General features: G+C 45.4%; 2 protein-coding genes across 2 annotated transcripts in view; one reads left to right on the plus strand and one right to left on the minus strand.

The window, feature by feature from the left end:
• The window catches only part of HOMER2 (homer scaffold protein 2), a 60,133-nt gene extending 52,036 nt beyond the window's left edge, over positions 1 to 8,097 (minus strand). Inside the window, exon 1 of the mRNA XM_054078269.1 lies at positions 7,943 to 8,097. Coding sequence (XP_053934244.1) covers positions 7,943 to 8,025 — 83 coding nt within the window. The 5' untranslated portion in view covers positions 8,026 to 8,097. The remainder of the gene's footprint in view (positions 1 to 7,942) is intronic.
• RAMAC (RNA guanine-7 methyltransferase activating subunit) overlaps positions 1 to 17,207 on the plus strand; it is a 73,355-nt gene that overhangs the window by 39,661 nt on the left and 16,487 nt on the right. The window lies entirely within an intron of this gene.

Raw genomic sequence — 17,207 nt, forward strand, 5'->3', positions numbered from 1 at the left:
TTTGAGTTTCTAAATCCTGTAGGCTGCAGCGAAACTTCCAGAGGGAAAGAAAACAGTTTGTCACATCAGAAATGCTTAGAATCTTGCATTTTGATAAGCCACGTCAAATAAATAAACTCAGACGAGCATGGGGGGGGAGGCAGGAAAGGAGGATGCGTTGCCACTGAAGTGAACAAGCTTTGCACAGTAACCAGCAGCCACTGCAGCTCACACCTCCACTGCCAAGCCCTCTTTCCCCTGTGTCAAATCTGCTCTCTCTTCTCCATGATAAAGCCACAGTTGTTTTGCAGCTAAAGCTCCCAGTCTTGCCAGCCTTCCGCATGAAGCCCACAAATCCTAAAACACCTACACAGCAGAGCCTCCTGCTCCCCTATGAGTCATTAAGCAGGCTGTCCCGCTTGGTGATGTCATCCAGCAATATCCGTTTTTTTTTTTAAACAAATCCTAAAACGCCTCGGGCATCAATTATTTAAAATATTATCTTCATTTTAATCCTGACCCTGGTGGCAAAATTACCATTACGAGGCATTTCCAAGTGATGCAAGAAGGCCAAATAGCCTCTAATTGTTGCTACGTCAATGAGGAGTAAGCAGTCAGCTAATTGTGTCACACATGAGCTAAACACAGAGCATCCAAGCCAGCAGCAGCGGGCAGATAGCTCTCTTACAAACAGGCAGAGAGCAGCTAGGATGTGTCATCAAAAATACAATCAAAGATCAACCGCATCATCCAATCTCATCTTGTACATTTTGCATGAGTACATATTACACAACCCTTGCTCACACCGTCCCTAACCCGCGCTGGGTGATGGGTGGCTGTGGCTCCCCCGTCACCTTCCCTGATGCTAAGGGTCTACCCCTGCCTAATTGCTCTTGCCATTAAAAGTGCTTCTTTAATGCCTAAGCTTAAATGCTCCCTGACTTCGTTTGAAGGCAGTGCCCTTGTCACATTCTGAAATTCAACAAGAGGATTGTCAGCTGTTTACAGTGTACAGCTGAATTATCAGAGAAACATAGTTGAAATACATTCCCCTAAGCACATTTACATCCTAAAGAACCACAACCACAACTCAGCGTAAACAAGTCACACGCTGTCTTTGCAGCGCACAAAGTGCACAAACACAAGAGACAACATTCAAGGTGAAAGCTGGCAGAGATTTGACCATTTAGCAACCCTCAGGACTGAGGAGCTTCCCACTCTGCATACATCCTATCTCAAAGTCAACAGGAAAACCAACAGCTGAATCAAAATGCTTACGTGTCCTTAAATGTGCTCATGGGTGAGGCTATTTATTGTAGGCACTGTATTAATAGAGCCAAATGAATGACTAAAATGAATAAGCAGCACTGCAGAAAATCTAGATGCAAAACCAGGCTGATGCCTTCACTCTTGGGTTCTCAATCTCATTGCTCCTCTCTGCCCATTTCAGTCATGTTGGGAATATGCTTGAACCGTTAAAGACACTTTGTCAGATTTTGCACCACTTAAAACTACCTTCAGTTTAAAGGAACTGAATATTAAATAATTCTTTTTAACTTTTCAAATGATGCCTTTGTTATCAGGAGACCTATTGACCAACCTCTTTTCAAACAGAAAGAGGGGCCTGAGGGACAACCCAACGTTGGGGAGGATATTTTATTTATAAGTTTGTTCTCAAGCGATAATCAAATTAACAGTAGTAATTAATCAGTCTAGTAGCTTAACAAACTTGACTACGATCACTCTCTTAGCATTCAGGGTTTTTTTCTGTTCACTCTTTCTACAGCATTGGTGAGCAAATTATGCCAAAATTTGCACCAGAGCACTCAAATCCGTTGTGGTACTTGTAGATTTTTCCCACTGTAATTTGCTGAATTTCTCTCTAGCAGACTCTATAATTTTTTTCTTAACCCACTGTGTCTTTCATGCCAATCATTCCTTCACTGTTTGTTTCTGCTGCTCTTTTATTAGCTTGTTTGTAATTTCCCCCAATCCGTAGTTTTCACTGGAGCTTATTCACACAGTTTTTTTGCCCACACTAAGTTAGGTTCATCTGCAATATTACAAATTCCTCACAGTCATGTGAGAGAAGACAAGACCTCTCATTTGATGGCAGACTTGGGTGAAACACTCCAACATTACAGGCTTGCTCACTCTCCCAAACAAAATCCTAAGCATACAGAAACCCTTATGACCATCTGGCTATCTCTTTTTTTTGTTGTTGTTCTTTCTTTCCCCCACACCCCGACCAAGCTCCCTGCCTCTCTATCCTTATTCAACTGTTTTAAATATAAGAAAGGAACTACATACAACAGGTTTTACACATACTGTTGAGGTCAGCTGAGCTTTCTCATCCATTTCAGTCAACTCGGCATACTGCTCTGGAACTTAAAGTTCTTTAGACCTGTTTTTTCCACTGGATCTTGTACAGACCCCGGCAGAAATACCGAATTCTCCAAGTCAGAACAGCAGCCGTTTATAATCACTCTACAAAATGGGAATAGCTACATAACAAACAAAGGCTGTAAAGAATCAAGCATCCCCAGAGCCAACTGCTTCAAAGACGGCGACATTAACAGCATCTAGCAAATCTCGGTCCCTTTCCTTCGATATCAGCACAATCACCAGTTGGATGATACCCAATACCATCTTCCCCCTGAGCTATCTCTACTAGGAACTGAACTGAAGCTGCTGACCTTAAAACCTCAAAACAGAGTCCCCGAGCTCACAGTACCAACTTGGGAGCGTTCGGGCATACAATTGTCCCAGCCCAACTTTGAAGGACACTGGCTTTGCAGTGACAGCCGGCTGTGTTATCTGCCCGTCATAGAATCACAAGGTTGGAAAGGACCCACCGGATCATCGAGTCCAACCATTCCTAACACTCCCTTAAACCATGTCCCTCAGCACTTCATCCACCCGTTCCTTAAACACCTCCAGGAAGGCGACTCCACCACCTCCCTGGGCAGCTGTTCCAGTGCCCGATGACTCTTACTGTGAAGAATTTTTTTCTGATATCCAACCTGAACCTCCCCTGGCGGAGCTTCAGGCCATTCCCTCTTGTCCTGTCCCTTGGGAGAAGAGCCCAGCTCCCTCCTCTCCACAACCTCCTTTTAGGTAGTTGTAGAGAGTAATAAGGTCTCCCCTCAGCCTCCTCTTCTCCAGGCTAAGCAACCCCAGCTCTCTCAGCCGCTCCTCGTAACACTTGTTCTCCAGCCCCTTCACCAGCTTCGTTGCTCTTCTCTGGACACACTCCAGAGCCTCAACATCCTTCTTGTGGTGAGGGGTCCAGAACTGAACACAGTATTCAAGGTGCGGTCTCACCAGTGCCGAGTACAGAGGGAGAATCACCTCCCTGGACCTGCTGGTCACACCATTTCTGATCCAAGCCAAGATGCCGTTGGCCTTCCTGGCCACCTGGGCACACTGCTGGCTCATGTTCAGTCGGCTGTCAACCAACACCCCCAGGTCCTTCTCCTCCGTGCAGCTCTCCAGCCATTCTTCCCCCAGTCTGTAGCACTGCATAGGGTTGTTGTGCCCCAAGTGCAGGACCCGGCATTTGTCCTTGTTGAACCTCATCCCATTGGTCTCGGCCCAGCAGTCCAGCCTGTTCAGATCCCTTTGCAGAGCCTCCCTGCCCTCCAGCAGATCCACACTTCCTCCCAGCTTAGTGTCATCTGCAAACTTGCTGAGGGTGCACTCAATGCCTTCATCCAGGTCACTGATAAAGACATTGAACAGGGCCGTCAGCCCTGGGGTCCCAGGATATGCCCTTTCCTCAGGCACAGATAGCCCGGCCAAACTTTGGAGGGAGCCAGCACAAGACTCCTGTGGATTTCAGCAGGAGCTGGATAATGGCCAAGGAGAATTTCCTCTGCAACACGCTACTCCCCACCACGGAGCTTCTTAGGCGAAGCACATCACCATGGTATCTAAATCACTGCTGATACCAGGGAAGGCCACCTTGAATATAATCCAAAATTAATGTCTTCCTATAACACCGGCTTCATCACATCATCCCCTTCCTTCACTTTCTTCTTTCCTTGTACTCCCATTTGTTTGCCTTTTACTCCCCAAATAAAGCTGTATGCCGACCGATGGACTTCACTGTTGCTAACAGAAGAGGGCAAGGCAGACCTTCCAGATGTTCTTAAATGTCACTGCATAATAAAAACATTACACCGGCGCCTAACTGCACCTTTTAATGAAAATATTACAGGAGAGGCTGAGACCTGTTGATGAGTCCAGTCTCCTTAAGATGAAGTTACTTTATCGCTTGATCCAGGCTTGGAACTTGCTTTTTCCCCATCTTCCTGGAGGACAGTGTGGACTCAAAGCCCACCTAGGGGAGGTAGGAATGAATTCAGACAGACAGGGATAATTTACCCCATCAGCCCCTGCGGAAGCAGCACAGAGAAGCCATCTCGTATTAGTCAAAAGAAATGTGTGCTCTGAGCTAGTTCATCATTAACCTGTGTCGCACACACTTTACACTAGTCTACAGCTTTCTGCGATAATTTCTAACACACAGAAGCCTGATTTGCATTTTGATATGATTTATAAAACAGATTTGAAACTCAATTTTCTTGCTAGAGGGTATTTAAATTAGTTGAGTTTTAACCTAACAGATAATATAAATAATAGCTTCAGCAGCACTGAAGTGATTTACAGGTCTAATCCAACCTGGATACTTGTCACGTGCCTCATAACAAGAAATATGTTGTAACAGACAGATAAGGAAATGCAAAGATATTAAAGAAATTAAAATAGTAGAAGAATGTAAGCGTGGGGGAAGCAGCTAGCCAATACCTCCTTGAAAACTAAAACTGACACTTTAACTGTAAAGTTAGCTTAGACCACTTAAATTGAGGTCAAGTTGAATCAGATCCTGGCTATTAGATTAGCAGCTACAGCCGGTTGAAGTCAGAGCCATAGACAAGCGAGCCCTTTTCTTGGTTGTGTTGGCCCTTGGCTTGCAACACCAAGAGACAAATCAGGTGGTATTTTTGGACATGGATTTCTACAGCTGGAAATGTAGTACACTGCGGTTTTCAAATAGCTAACGTTTAAGCTCTGAGACTATTGAGGTAACAGCAGTTATCAGATGTGCTGGGTACAAGAAAGCAGTGATAGAGGAAAAGATTTGTTCCCTTTAAAGTAAACATTTGTCCAGTGATATCTTTAACAATGGCTTGTCCCCCAAACAATGGTTTTCAGCCAGCAGAAACCTCCCCATTGACTTCAATAGGCACTCAGGCAGATATTTTTTTTTTGCCTGGACACTTTTCTTTTTTTTTTTAGAACACAATACTGTTTTCATACCCCAAATCACAGGCATAATTTTTTTTAAAACATGTAAATTACTTTTGTAAAACTTGACACTACCTTGCTGCCGAGGCAGCTGAACTAAAACAACAGTTTAAATAGCTCAGCTCTCAACTAATAAGCAATTTAAATAGCTTTGCTGAGCTCAAGTAGCTGTATCAGATTTCATAGCACCATCAGTCACTGCCAAATCCATAGGCAACATTTAAATGAATGATTAGCAATGGTCACCCCCAGGAATTAAAAAAGGGGGGGAAAAAAAGAGGAAAAATATTTTAAGACCTACGAGTCAAGTCACTGTCATAATTTCTGTGAGACCATGCCCCACATGTGACACTAAAATATGCCCAGGAAGCAAATCCCACTGGAATGCTTGGGACAAAAGAAATTCTCCAAAGTGAGAAAGACTCAGCTCTGTGCTCTGACCAGAACATAATCACATAGAAGAGTACAGAGGTGCTCATTTCACAGAAGGAAAAGCTGGAGCATGCAGAGATGGAGGATTTGCCAGCAGAGATGGAACAGGGAGGAACCTGAGGGCGCTGCTCCTGTGTCACACGTGCTGAGCCACGGCCGCAGGAACACTATCATAAACGTACTCCCAAGTCTGTATTAAAAAGGTGAATGGCAAGATAATGATACGAGACTCTGGCAAAATGTATATTCAAAAAACACCTTGTCTGTGCTCTGTACAGAGTGTACGAGTGTGTACAACCCACGCTGAAACTCTGGGAATGAATGATGCTGGGAGCTTGATCTCATGTGCACCGGAGTGAGCCTGAAATAACTGGAAGTGAAACACATTAAAAAAGGATATTGAACTAGGCTGGTGAATAAGCCTCATACCTGTGCAGGACCCAACACCGCGTACACAGTAGCACAAACATGAGCACAAGCAGAGCACTCAAAAGCCTTAAAGTTCTTCACAGCCTGAACAGCTCTGGAGACAGAGCAGGACGACACCAAGCCCAGAGCTACAACTGACTTCCAGAGAGGGGTGGGAAACCACTGGGACCTTCCAGTCAATTCTATCCAAGCCACAACTAAACTTCAGTTAAACTGATCTACCAGTATGGAAATGGTTAAAAAATACAACAACAATATTTGCCTTGAGACACATGCCCAGGGAAAATGACAGAAGCAAGTTTCCCTTGGATGGATGCGTCTGTCCATCCTGGACTCAGCAGGGTAGTGCTGCCCCAGAAAGGTTTTGGTGCTTCTTTCTCCAACCCCAAGGAAAATTTCTAGCTGTTTTTCCAGTGGAACTTCACATAATTAAGAAGCAGATGAGCCTATTGTAATCCTGAAGCGAGACACGAGGAGACTTAGATCTTATTTCTCCCTCTACCCCTGTTCTTCTATTCTGTACTCCTGGGTATCGAATTCAGACACACTCACGGCATTTTAATTCATTATTTACCCACATTGTCTCCAATTATATCACTTTGACAATAATAAATCTATAGCAGTAGTTTGCATAGTCGGAAGCAGCACGAGGAAGCTCAGAAACTGGAGAACAATTCCTCACCACAGGGGTGTGACGAGAGGAGAGGAAGGTGTAAGAGAACATAAGAGGATCAAAATAAAGCAAATTAAATGTGTGTCGTTGGAATCCCCCAAGACATTCTGGTCGACAGGATCTCAGACCTATATATAGTTCAAGCCAACAGCACAACGTTAACCTCCGTTTACCGATATTTAGTCCACAAACCCCTCTAAAGCCAACATTCAGCCTTCGTTGAAGTTAGAGGAGAGGAAAACACAGAGCTAATTTTCGCGAGGAGCGGGATGAATTCTCCAAAAGGCCGACACACACCACCAGACTGCCGGCGCGGTACAATAAAATCAAGACGGGGATATTCACGTCCATTAACGAACAACCCGCACAGTTATCCGAGTTCGCGGGGCGCCTCCAGCACCGGCAGCGCCTCAGCTCACACCGAACCCCGGGACCCCTGAACCCCGGTTCCGCCCCCGGTACCGCACCGGGAGCGATTTGCCCTCCGCTCTGCCGGGGGTTGGCGCCTCCCCGCAGCCGCCGCGGGATGCGGGGCTCGAGGGGCACTGCCCGCTCGGGGTGCGGAGCCCGTGCGGGGCGGCAGCGCTCACGCGGAGCTCGGGGTGCGGGGCTGGCGGGGCAGGATGCGGGGCTCGGGGTGCGGGGCTCGGGAGTCGCTGACCACTCGTGGCTCGGGGTGCAGGACGCGGGGCTCGGGGGTCACTGCCCACGCGTGGCTCGGGGTGCAGGACGCGGGGCTCGGGGGTCGCTGACCACTCGTGGCTCGGGGTGCGGAGCCCACGCGGGTCTCGGGGTGCAGGATGCGGGGCTCGGAGCGCGGAGCTCGGCGCTCACGCGAAGGTCGGGGAGCGGGATGCGGAACTCGGGGCGGCGGCGCCCACGCGTGGCTCGGGGTGCAGGACGCGGGGCTCGGGGGTCGCTGCCCACGCGGGGCTCGGGGTGCAGGACGCGGGGCTCGGGGGTCGCTGCCCACGCGGGGCTCGGGGTGCGGGATGCGGGGCTCCGGGGTCGCTGCCCACGCGGGGCTCGGGGTGCGGGGCTCGGGGCGGCGGCGCCTACGCGTGTCTCGGGGCTCGGTGCCCACGCGGGGCTCGGGGCTCGCTGCCCCGGCGCACTCACCCCATGTCTCGGCACCTCTCGGCTCCCCCGGGCGGTTCCCCGCGCTCGGCGCCCGGCGGCGGCCGCGTCCCCACTTCGCACATGCGGCGGCTGCGGCTGCACGGCGGCGGCTGCCGAGCCGTCCTGCTCCTCCTCCTCCTCCTCCTCCCGCCGCCGCCTCCCTCCCCCCTTACATAACCTGCCTCCCGGGCGGCGGCGGCACCGAGCAGCCTCCCGCGGGGACCCGGGGGGGACCGGCGAGCCCCGATAAGAGGGTTCGGCAGCTCGGGGGGGGGGGGGGGGTGGACACGGCCAGGAAGTTCGGGGGAAGTTTAGGGGGATCCCCGAGCGCTGCCGCGGAGCCCGAACGGTCCCGGTCTTGCTCCTCCTGGGACCGGATCTCCCGGGAGAGCGGCGGGGATCGGCCGTCCCGCGGTCCCAGAGAGGATGCCGGGGATGTCACCGCCGAGGGATCCTCGTGAAACGCAACCCGGCGGTTCTCCCGCTGCCGTCCAGCCTTTCCCCCGGCTTTTTCACGCTTTGGATCCGTTTTCCTCGGGAAAACGAAGGGAGCGCGGATGATGCGTGAGCGCCCGCCCTGCCAGGCTCGGGGACACCGGGCAGTGTCAGCCGCACCAGGGCGATGAGCCCCCAGCCTGCTGCTCCACCCAGAAGGGCATCAGGAGGACCCCTCTTAGAATCATTGAATCGTAGAATAATTTGGGTTGGAAGGGATCTTAAAAGCCCATCCAGTCCCACCCCCTGCCATGGGCAGGGACACCTCCCACCAGCCCAGGCTGCCCAAGGCCCATCCAACCTGGCCTGGAACACCTCCAGGGATGGGGCAGACACAGCTTCCCTGGGCAACCTGGGCCAGGGCCTCACCACCCTCAGCGTGAAGAAATTCCTCCCTATGTCCAGTCTAAATCTGCCCCTCTCCAGTTTATACCCACTGCCCCTCGTCCTATCCCCACAGCCTTTGGAAACAGCCCCTCTCCAGCTTTCCTGCAGCCCCTTCAGGTACTGGAAGGTCGCTCTAAGGTCTCCTCAGAGCCTTCTCTTCTCCAGGCTGAACAACCCCAACTCTCTCAGCCTGTCCTCATATGGGAGGTGCTCCAGCCCTCGGATCATCTTTGTAGCCTCCTCTGGACCCGTCCCAACAGTTCTATATCCTTCTTATGTTGAGGATTCCAGAACTGGACACAACACTCCAGATGAGGTCTCACAAGAGCAGAGCAGAGCGGCAGATTCCCCTCCCTCCCTGCTGTTCCCGCTGCTTTGGATGCAGCCCAGGACACCGTTGCCCTTCTGGGCTGAGCACACACTGCCGGCTCGTGTCGAGCTTCTCATCAACCAACACCCCAAGTCCTTCTCTCCAGGGCTGCTCTCAATCTCTTCTGGCCCTCCTCAGCCACCCCTGCAAACCTGCGCCAGGTGGGGTCCCAAAGCTATTGTTTCCTATAGGTTTCATGAAAACAGAGGGATGATTCTTTCCACTGATGGAAAAATTGCACCACTGTGGAAGAGTTGTGTTATGGCTGCCCAGCCATGAGGGTGACAGTGACATCTGACAGAAATCACAGGACACAAATCCATAGGAAAGCCACAGACCTGCTCGTTTGGGTATTGGTAGGACTGTGCTACACAGACACAGATATTCTTTTGTGGGGAAAAGACGCCCAGTTCACACATAAGAGAGGATTTTAACTTCTCCCACACAAAGCTATAATTAATACCTTACCATCAAGAGTGATTATTTTCACCCTTTTAAAATCTCATGTTGATTTAGTCGTTCTTTCAAAGAAAGTTTAAAGTTGTGGGAAAGGCTTTCTGTTTGCCTGCTTGAACTTTGTGTGTAATGCCTGGGGTTGTCCTCGGTATTAGCTGGGGGACACCATGGGAACCCTCACAGGAAAACTTCACCAGCAACCTAACACCTTCCAGCTAAGGACAATGAAACTCTCCCACTCTGACAGACGACTATTTCCTGATGTCTGGAACACCAAAATGTCATTTCAATCCCATACACTCAAATCTATGCCGTGGGGGAAAGAAAAGCAGGGTGAACTACATGGACATTTTCAAAAGGCCATGGGATGCCACCACTCCAAAACATCTGCTCTCTCTACCATGGGTGTTTGAGGGGACTTGATTACTTACCTAATCACTGATGTTTAAAGAGTTCACATATCCTGTTTTGCCAGCTGAAGGTGAGCTTCTGCTTCATCTGGGATAATCATGGCAAAAGTAACCATCCTTTTGTGTTCTCAGTGGGCTGCAGCCTTGAACATTGCTTTGACATGACCATTCTTCTCTTCTTCTGGAAACAGTGAGGGGTAGCATTCTCCCGGGTGGGGGGTGGGCAATAGCAGCCAGGCAATCTTGTGGAAAAAACTCCCACCATGAACTGGATGATTTTATCTCACTGTTTTCACACCATTTACTTCATTTCATTAAATCACATATTCCATTCATCAGAGAGGAGTTGTCTTCGTCCTCTCTGATTAATTAGCTCATTTCGGTGAGTATACGAAAGCTGTGTTTTATGAACCAGCGTTGTACGTGACTTACAAAAATATCTAATGAAATTGGATCAAATTCAGGTAATGCACTTACTACATGTGTCATAATAAGATGAAAATTGGAAATTGGAACTGTAGTTGCCTTAGCATTTTCTAAGGTTTTAATCTTTTCTAATCTTGCATTGAAGAGTGTATTTTCATCCCCAGTTATAAAAAAAGCTTAAACTTATGGAAGTGTAATTAGCTGTGAAATTCACATGATACAAAAACTTGTATATTGCGTTTGTTCATAAGGCGTTCACTTGTTATTCACGCTCTTTTCAGAACTGTCATGTAGAAGAGACAGAGTTGTGGTCCTGTTTCTCAAGGAAGCTGAGACATTTGTTATGCTAGATCGTGAGTTAACTTCATTTTCTGCTCATATTTGGGTTCCTGTAAATGCACTCCCTTTGTCTGGCATTCCCTCCATTCTTCCCAAAGGATGAGATATTCATCTTTCTGATGTGTGGCACACTGCTGTTGTTCTCTTGTCTCTGCCAAACAAAGGATGCCGTCCTGTCCTCAATTTAAGTCAATGGTAAAAGTCTCATGGATTTGAGTGAGGCCCAGATCTCATGCAAACCACTTACCGTTATCAATACTGAATGAAGCTATCGCTCTACAAACAATTCTACCTTCAACTCCTCTGCCATTACCAACAGTACTAATTTGTGTATAGTTCCTATTGATTTACATTTTTTCACTACAATTTAGTATTCCATTTTCTTAAAGTATTTTGAGTTCTCCATAAATGAGAACTATAAATAAGCTATCAAAATTAATCAGGTCTTAAGCTTTTGTATATGACATGATATTTCATTTCCGATTTGGCTCCGGTGGAGGATGTGTACATGATGGTAATTCAGTCCTCATTTAGTATTCACGAGTGTGCTGTCATTACTGTGGCACAGTTCAGGAAGACTCAAAATACGGAAGGCACAGGATCCCTTGGTATGATTTAAGCTGAGCGATAAAAATACCCACATTCTGAAATGGATGTAACTTCTTCAGATGGGAAATTTCTCCTATTCCCATGAGCCTCCTAAAGATATAATTTTTTGATTCTTAGATACAGGGTGAATATTCTTTTCAGAAAACTAATCTAGCAATCAGGCATATGAACCCAGTCTGAATTCCGAAAAGCAAAGAGCCCACTGGTCTCTTCCTTTCTCTCACTGTTTCTCTTCTCTCCTTCTGCTTGGCTTTCAGTATTGTCATCTTTCGCCACTCTATTTTATTTTAGGTTTTTTTTTTCCAGAAAACCAGTCTTTTTCAACTATTATACTTCAAGACAGTCTTCTCCCTGTTTCCTATGGCAGATACTATTAAACAAAATACTCAATGCTGCGATTTTCTGGGTTTTTTTCAACCAGACTGATGAAATTTGCATTTTTTCACTCCGACAGAACTGTGCCATTTCTTTTTTTTTTTTCCTTTGACAAATAACCAACCTTTTTCAAGCTTTAAATGTTATTGAGAAGTTTAACCAAAAAAGCTTGGGGGAATTCTTGATTTTTACATTTGAAACAGAGAATTAGTTTTCAAACTCCCCGATGAATGGAGAATCAATATAATCATAATACCACTGACCATAAAATTTTAAAGATGAGCAACTGAGAAAAGAAAGAATTTTAAGTCAGACTGTTGAAAACACTCCAATTTATTATTTTTGTTGTTAAAACCTACTTAATCCAATATCTAATAAACAATTTGGACAAAGGATCTATTTGTTTAAAATATCAACACTCCTGAACTTTCAATTAAAATGTCAGAGCTCACAATAAACATCTGAGACCTTCAACAAGTCCTCCAGCAAGACAGAAAAACCCCAAAGCTGACATTTGTGTGATATGTATGGTAAAACCAGCTCTCCTTGAAGGTAAAAGTGGTTCTTGTCTCTGTTCTTCTCCAGAAATAATCCAAGAACAATCATGTAGGACTACTTTCTGTCTCTTTACAAGTAAAAAAGGAGAAGCTCATTTTTAAAAGCATTTTGTCAATCATCAAGAGAGTAGGTTGAACTTTCTCTTATTCTTGGCAGTTTATTCTTATATGTATAATTACTTAGTGCCAGAAAGCTCCTGTCTAAGTGGAGGAATAGAAGGTACACAAGCATTCTATCTCACTTTCAAAAATGTTGTCCTGTAAAATATGCAAATATCAGTTCAAAGCAGGTTTTTATGTAAATGCAAAGAGCTGTCATTGTCACACTGCGGTATACACTGCCTTCTCAATGAAGACAAATAACAGCTAACAAAAAATAACATTAAATAAGATTTTAGAGAGGGAAAACGTTGACACATAAAGAAAGCCAGCAAAACCAGAATAACACCCTACCAGCCACCACAGGTCTCCCAGCCCTGAAGGTGAGTACCCAGTACAGTGTCGGAGGCTGTAAAACTAAGAGGCTGATGGATTTCTAATAATACTGGTGTAGTCAGAGAGCATCTGTCAGCATTAATAAGCAATTCAGGACAGATTCTCCAGGCACTCTCCGTTCTTTGGTCTACTAGAAATCCAGCCTGGGACCAATCCAGGAGCGCACGATGAACTTGAACCTTTGTAAAGGTGGTCCCATACTTGGAGCAAACCTTGTTCCTTTTAACAGACCTATTTCTTTGTTCTTACAAGGTAAGACAGAGAAAACAGATACTCCCAATTTTCCTCCGTCATGGTTTCATTGATGTAGGCACTTTAGTTATGCCCACTCCACTCTGAAGTCAATAAAGTTGGTCACTCTTCACATTTTTCTGCCCATAGTGGGGCTTGCTGCTCTTTTCTGAAATCAGTTTTTTTAACTGGTTTAGTGCTGGACAGGCCGTGACTCTGCAGAGTAGGTGAGGAGCACTGCATGTTAAAATCTCCTTAACGCTTGTGTTTGCCTCTATGTGCTTGTTGTACATACATCCTAAAACTGCAATTTTATTTTTTTTTTTACTACATATGCAAGAGTGGAGATCTTCACAAACCTGCTTATAGCAATGCACAGGTTTCCCAGCTGATGAGCTGGATCCCGATTTACTCCACAAAACTGTACCAAATGTGTTCAGTTTTCCCCTTCCAGTGTGCAGTGCTTTGCATTTCACATATCACTTTAGAAGTTATCAGCCTTTTCACTCAAAGTTTGTTTTTATCATTTTCTTTTTGAATCTCCAAAAGAAGAAGAAAAAAAACCCACATTTCATCTGCATTTGCAGTTGATGACTCTGGTTTCCTTCAAGGCTTACATCACAAAATTCCATTTATTTGTAATTTATAAAACAGAAGTTAGAGCGATAAGGCACTGGTTATGCAGATGGGGTACATTAGTTTTCTTTTTAAGCTAATTCAGATCAAAATTTTTGGTACTGGCAGTCCAAATTGTACAAGAGATGGGAGAAGGAAAGAACTATATGCCTTGTCTGTTAGAAACAGGACCCTCATATTGCGACTTGGCTGTGGCAATGATAGTGACAGCCAAGGGCACTAATAGAGAAGCAGATAACACAAAAGGGAAAGGATATTCACATTTTTGGCGACAAAAAAAAAGACAAATTTTCAAACACGCAGAATTGCACGACCATTCATTTCAGCAAGCCATTTTGCTCACATGTAAATTTTCTTGTAGCTCAGGAGATTTTAATTCTCAGGCCCTTTCTACCATCTGTAACTCAATCTCTATTTTTTAAAGAAATTGCAGACATCTGTTTAAATACCCATCTCTTCCGTCACATGGAATTTTGGATTCAAAAATCTAAGCTCGAAAATATACCAAAGTTGGATTACATTTCCAAGCAACCACAGACTGGCATTTTAAGTGCTGCCTTTTTAATTAGCCCATTCCGCTCTGCGGGCTGTATTGGGCTCTACAGTGCATGAACAATGTCTGGTGTGGGTGCAGATCAGCGAGCTTGGGGAGAGGGTCATGCTTCCCCAGGCGCTGGGGAGATAGGAAAGGGAGAAGGTGGAAAAGACCTCCCAGGCTAATTGCAGCTGGCTCTCCTCCAGCAGGAAGGGAGTCTGGCCTCCGAGGGGGCTGAGGGACCATTGCTGAGCCTGGGACTGTGCTGTGCTCTGGCATCATGTGTAGGACTAATCCTGCCCGTGAGACCAGAGCCAGCTCAAGTGACATAAGCAAAAACTGAATTGTGCCTCCCCATACCGAACTTACTGCAGCGATGTGAACAATTTCAGAGTGTAATCAGGGATGCCTGGAGATGGGAACAGCAGAAGGAACGGAAGGCAGAGCAGTGGGAGCCAGGGGTGAGACTGAGAAGGCAATGTCATATGTTCCTGAAGTCTGTAGTGAGAAATGTTTTCTTTTCCTTTTGCAGTCTGTCCTTCTTCAAGAAACCCTGCCTCCCGCTCCCCCTTTTCCCAGGGTCCTGGATGTGCCAACAGGCAGGTCTGCAGCCCCTAGCTCTGTCCATGAAGGTCAGCTCCCCAGTGCGTGCCCACCCTCACTCTCCCCAAACCCCCATTATTCCCATACAAAAACCCACTATTCTTCCATTTCCACATGACAGAGGAAGAGAGGCTAGAACCAGACCTTTTGGAGCATCCCAGCTCTCTGGAACCGCTTGCCTTGGCTGCTTGTAGGAATTCAGGCTGATGTGAAATACCTCATACTTTTTGTTTCTTTAGAACTTACTCATCAGTGGACTTTGCCCCTTAATCAGCTTCTTGCTTGCCTTTCTGGAAAAGGAAGACATTTCCCTGGGTAGAGAGGAGATCTGATTCATTTACGCAGACACACGATGGACAGATAAAGGCTTACAGGTTTCCTTGTGGGCAGACGTACCTGGATCCCTTGCCTGGATGACTTTCTCAAACGACTGAGCAGTAGAGAGTGCCAAGTGGGAATGAAGCCACGTGGGCTTTCAAACCTATTAGCAAAAACTGATGGTTGAGGTCTAGTTGTGAGCAACCCAAAGCTCTCACTACAGCTCGTAAGAAAATGAGTAGCACCACAGATTTCCCTCCTCCTATTGTGGAAAAGATCTTGAGTTCAAGGAATCCAGACCTGGCCCAGAGATATGAAGTCAGAAGTGCCCAGCTATGAGTGACTTTCATAGACAGAATTGACTTTCACTTGTGAAGGAAACTACTTGTCACCACGGGAGTTATATTTTGCACCATTTTCTGAAAGAAAGCGATGAGTTTTTTCTCTCCACAGACTGTCCTATGGGAAGCAATTAAGATGCATTTAAGAAACAGCCTAATATTTCTATGCTTCCAAAATGCATTGGGAAAAAAAACAAACCAAAGAATGTAACTGGACTTAATTTGCACCACTTTCAAATTAAATTAAAGACCCTGACTTGTACCAGCCCTTATGTCTAGGTCCTGCTAAACTACAATAATTAATCAATAATAAAAGTGAGGCCAGAAGGCCACAGATCTTGCAGAATTCGCTCTTTTTACTACAGTAATAATTAAAATCTGGGAAAATAGGAGTAGTTATTTGGAAAGAACAATGAGAATACAGCTCCCACAACCAAAGATGACAGGACTACTTTGACGAGGAAATGCATTTTGAAAGAATCTATTAGGTGGTAAATTGGGCGGTAAATTTATCTAGGGTATTCCCTAGATAAAACTAGCTCAAAGGAACCTTCTCCATTCCTAATTCCACCTAATAAAGCTTTGCTCTGCAACAATAGATGGATGAAAAAACACATAAATGCTACCAATCAGTTAAACAAACACAATCATATTTTTTCAGCTCCGTATATTGCTTCTCAGAAAATATTTATTGTCAACACTCTTAAATCCAATCTTATGTAACTCTTGTTAACAGAAGTTATAAAAGTGTTCATAGCTAATGGTAGACACAGATTCCACCTTTTCAGGGAAATACCGTAGTCTTTGGAGGGGTGTATAAAATCCAGAATTTGGAAAAATCAGCTACAGAATCTAGCTTTAACTCCATGGGACTTGGTGGAAGGTGGAGCAGAACACTTCCAGTTTTCAGAAGAGCCTTCAGCTCATCATTTTCCACCTGATTTAATTAGAATCTGCCTTAGTTTTTCAGGTTGGCGAACTCTTATCTTGCAATATACTGCAGATGCTACTGCTTGGAGATTAACATTTGCTTTTTAATTTAAGTTTTTACTTGGGAAGTTTGTGATACCCCCACAGCAGCATTTAAGACCAAGAAAATAACTGTATTATTCTTAAATTAAATTTAATTAATTTAAATTAATCTTTAGCCAATGGATAAATATTAATACATACACATCAAACCCATTTCTACATATGGAGGAAAATTAAGTCAACGCTATAAAGTATGGATGACACATATCTTCTATTTTTCATTTACTGTTCATTTGCAGAAGAGCACATGATTTATCTTGTGAATGTACCAACATTTTTAAATTTAATTTTATAGTTTTCCTGCAGGAATAGGCTAATCTACATTCATACTACCTTTAGTAATATTTATTACTGATCTTCTGCTCCTCAGTGGCTGACTGAATATTCTCTCTATGTTCATCTGGTGAGTACGCTTTTCCCAAAATAGTCCATGACCGCTCTTTCCTTTGCGTGAGAGAGGTAACTGGTATCATATTTGTACAGAAGAAGTTAGGCAATCCTGGGAAAATGTTTTTCAGTGATATCATTTGTCCAACTTGTAAACTGATTTACAGTTTTAAATGTGACATCAGAAATGGCATGTCAAAAGATCTAAGGAGGAAATATTTTGTAGTCTCTTGGAAATCCAGCCAGAGTTGCTCTTTTCTAGA

The sequence above is a fragment of the Cuculus canorus genome, chromosome 12, assembly GCF_017976375.1.
Source record: "Cuculus canorus isolate bCucCan1 chromosome 12, bCucCan1.pri, whole genome shotgun sequence".
In the NCBI taxonomy this organism is placed as follows: domain Eukaryota; kingdom Metazoa; phylum Chordata; class Aves; order Cuculiformes; family Cuculidae; genus Cuculus; species Cuculus canorus.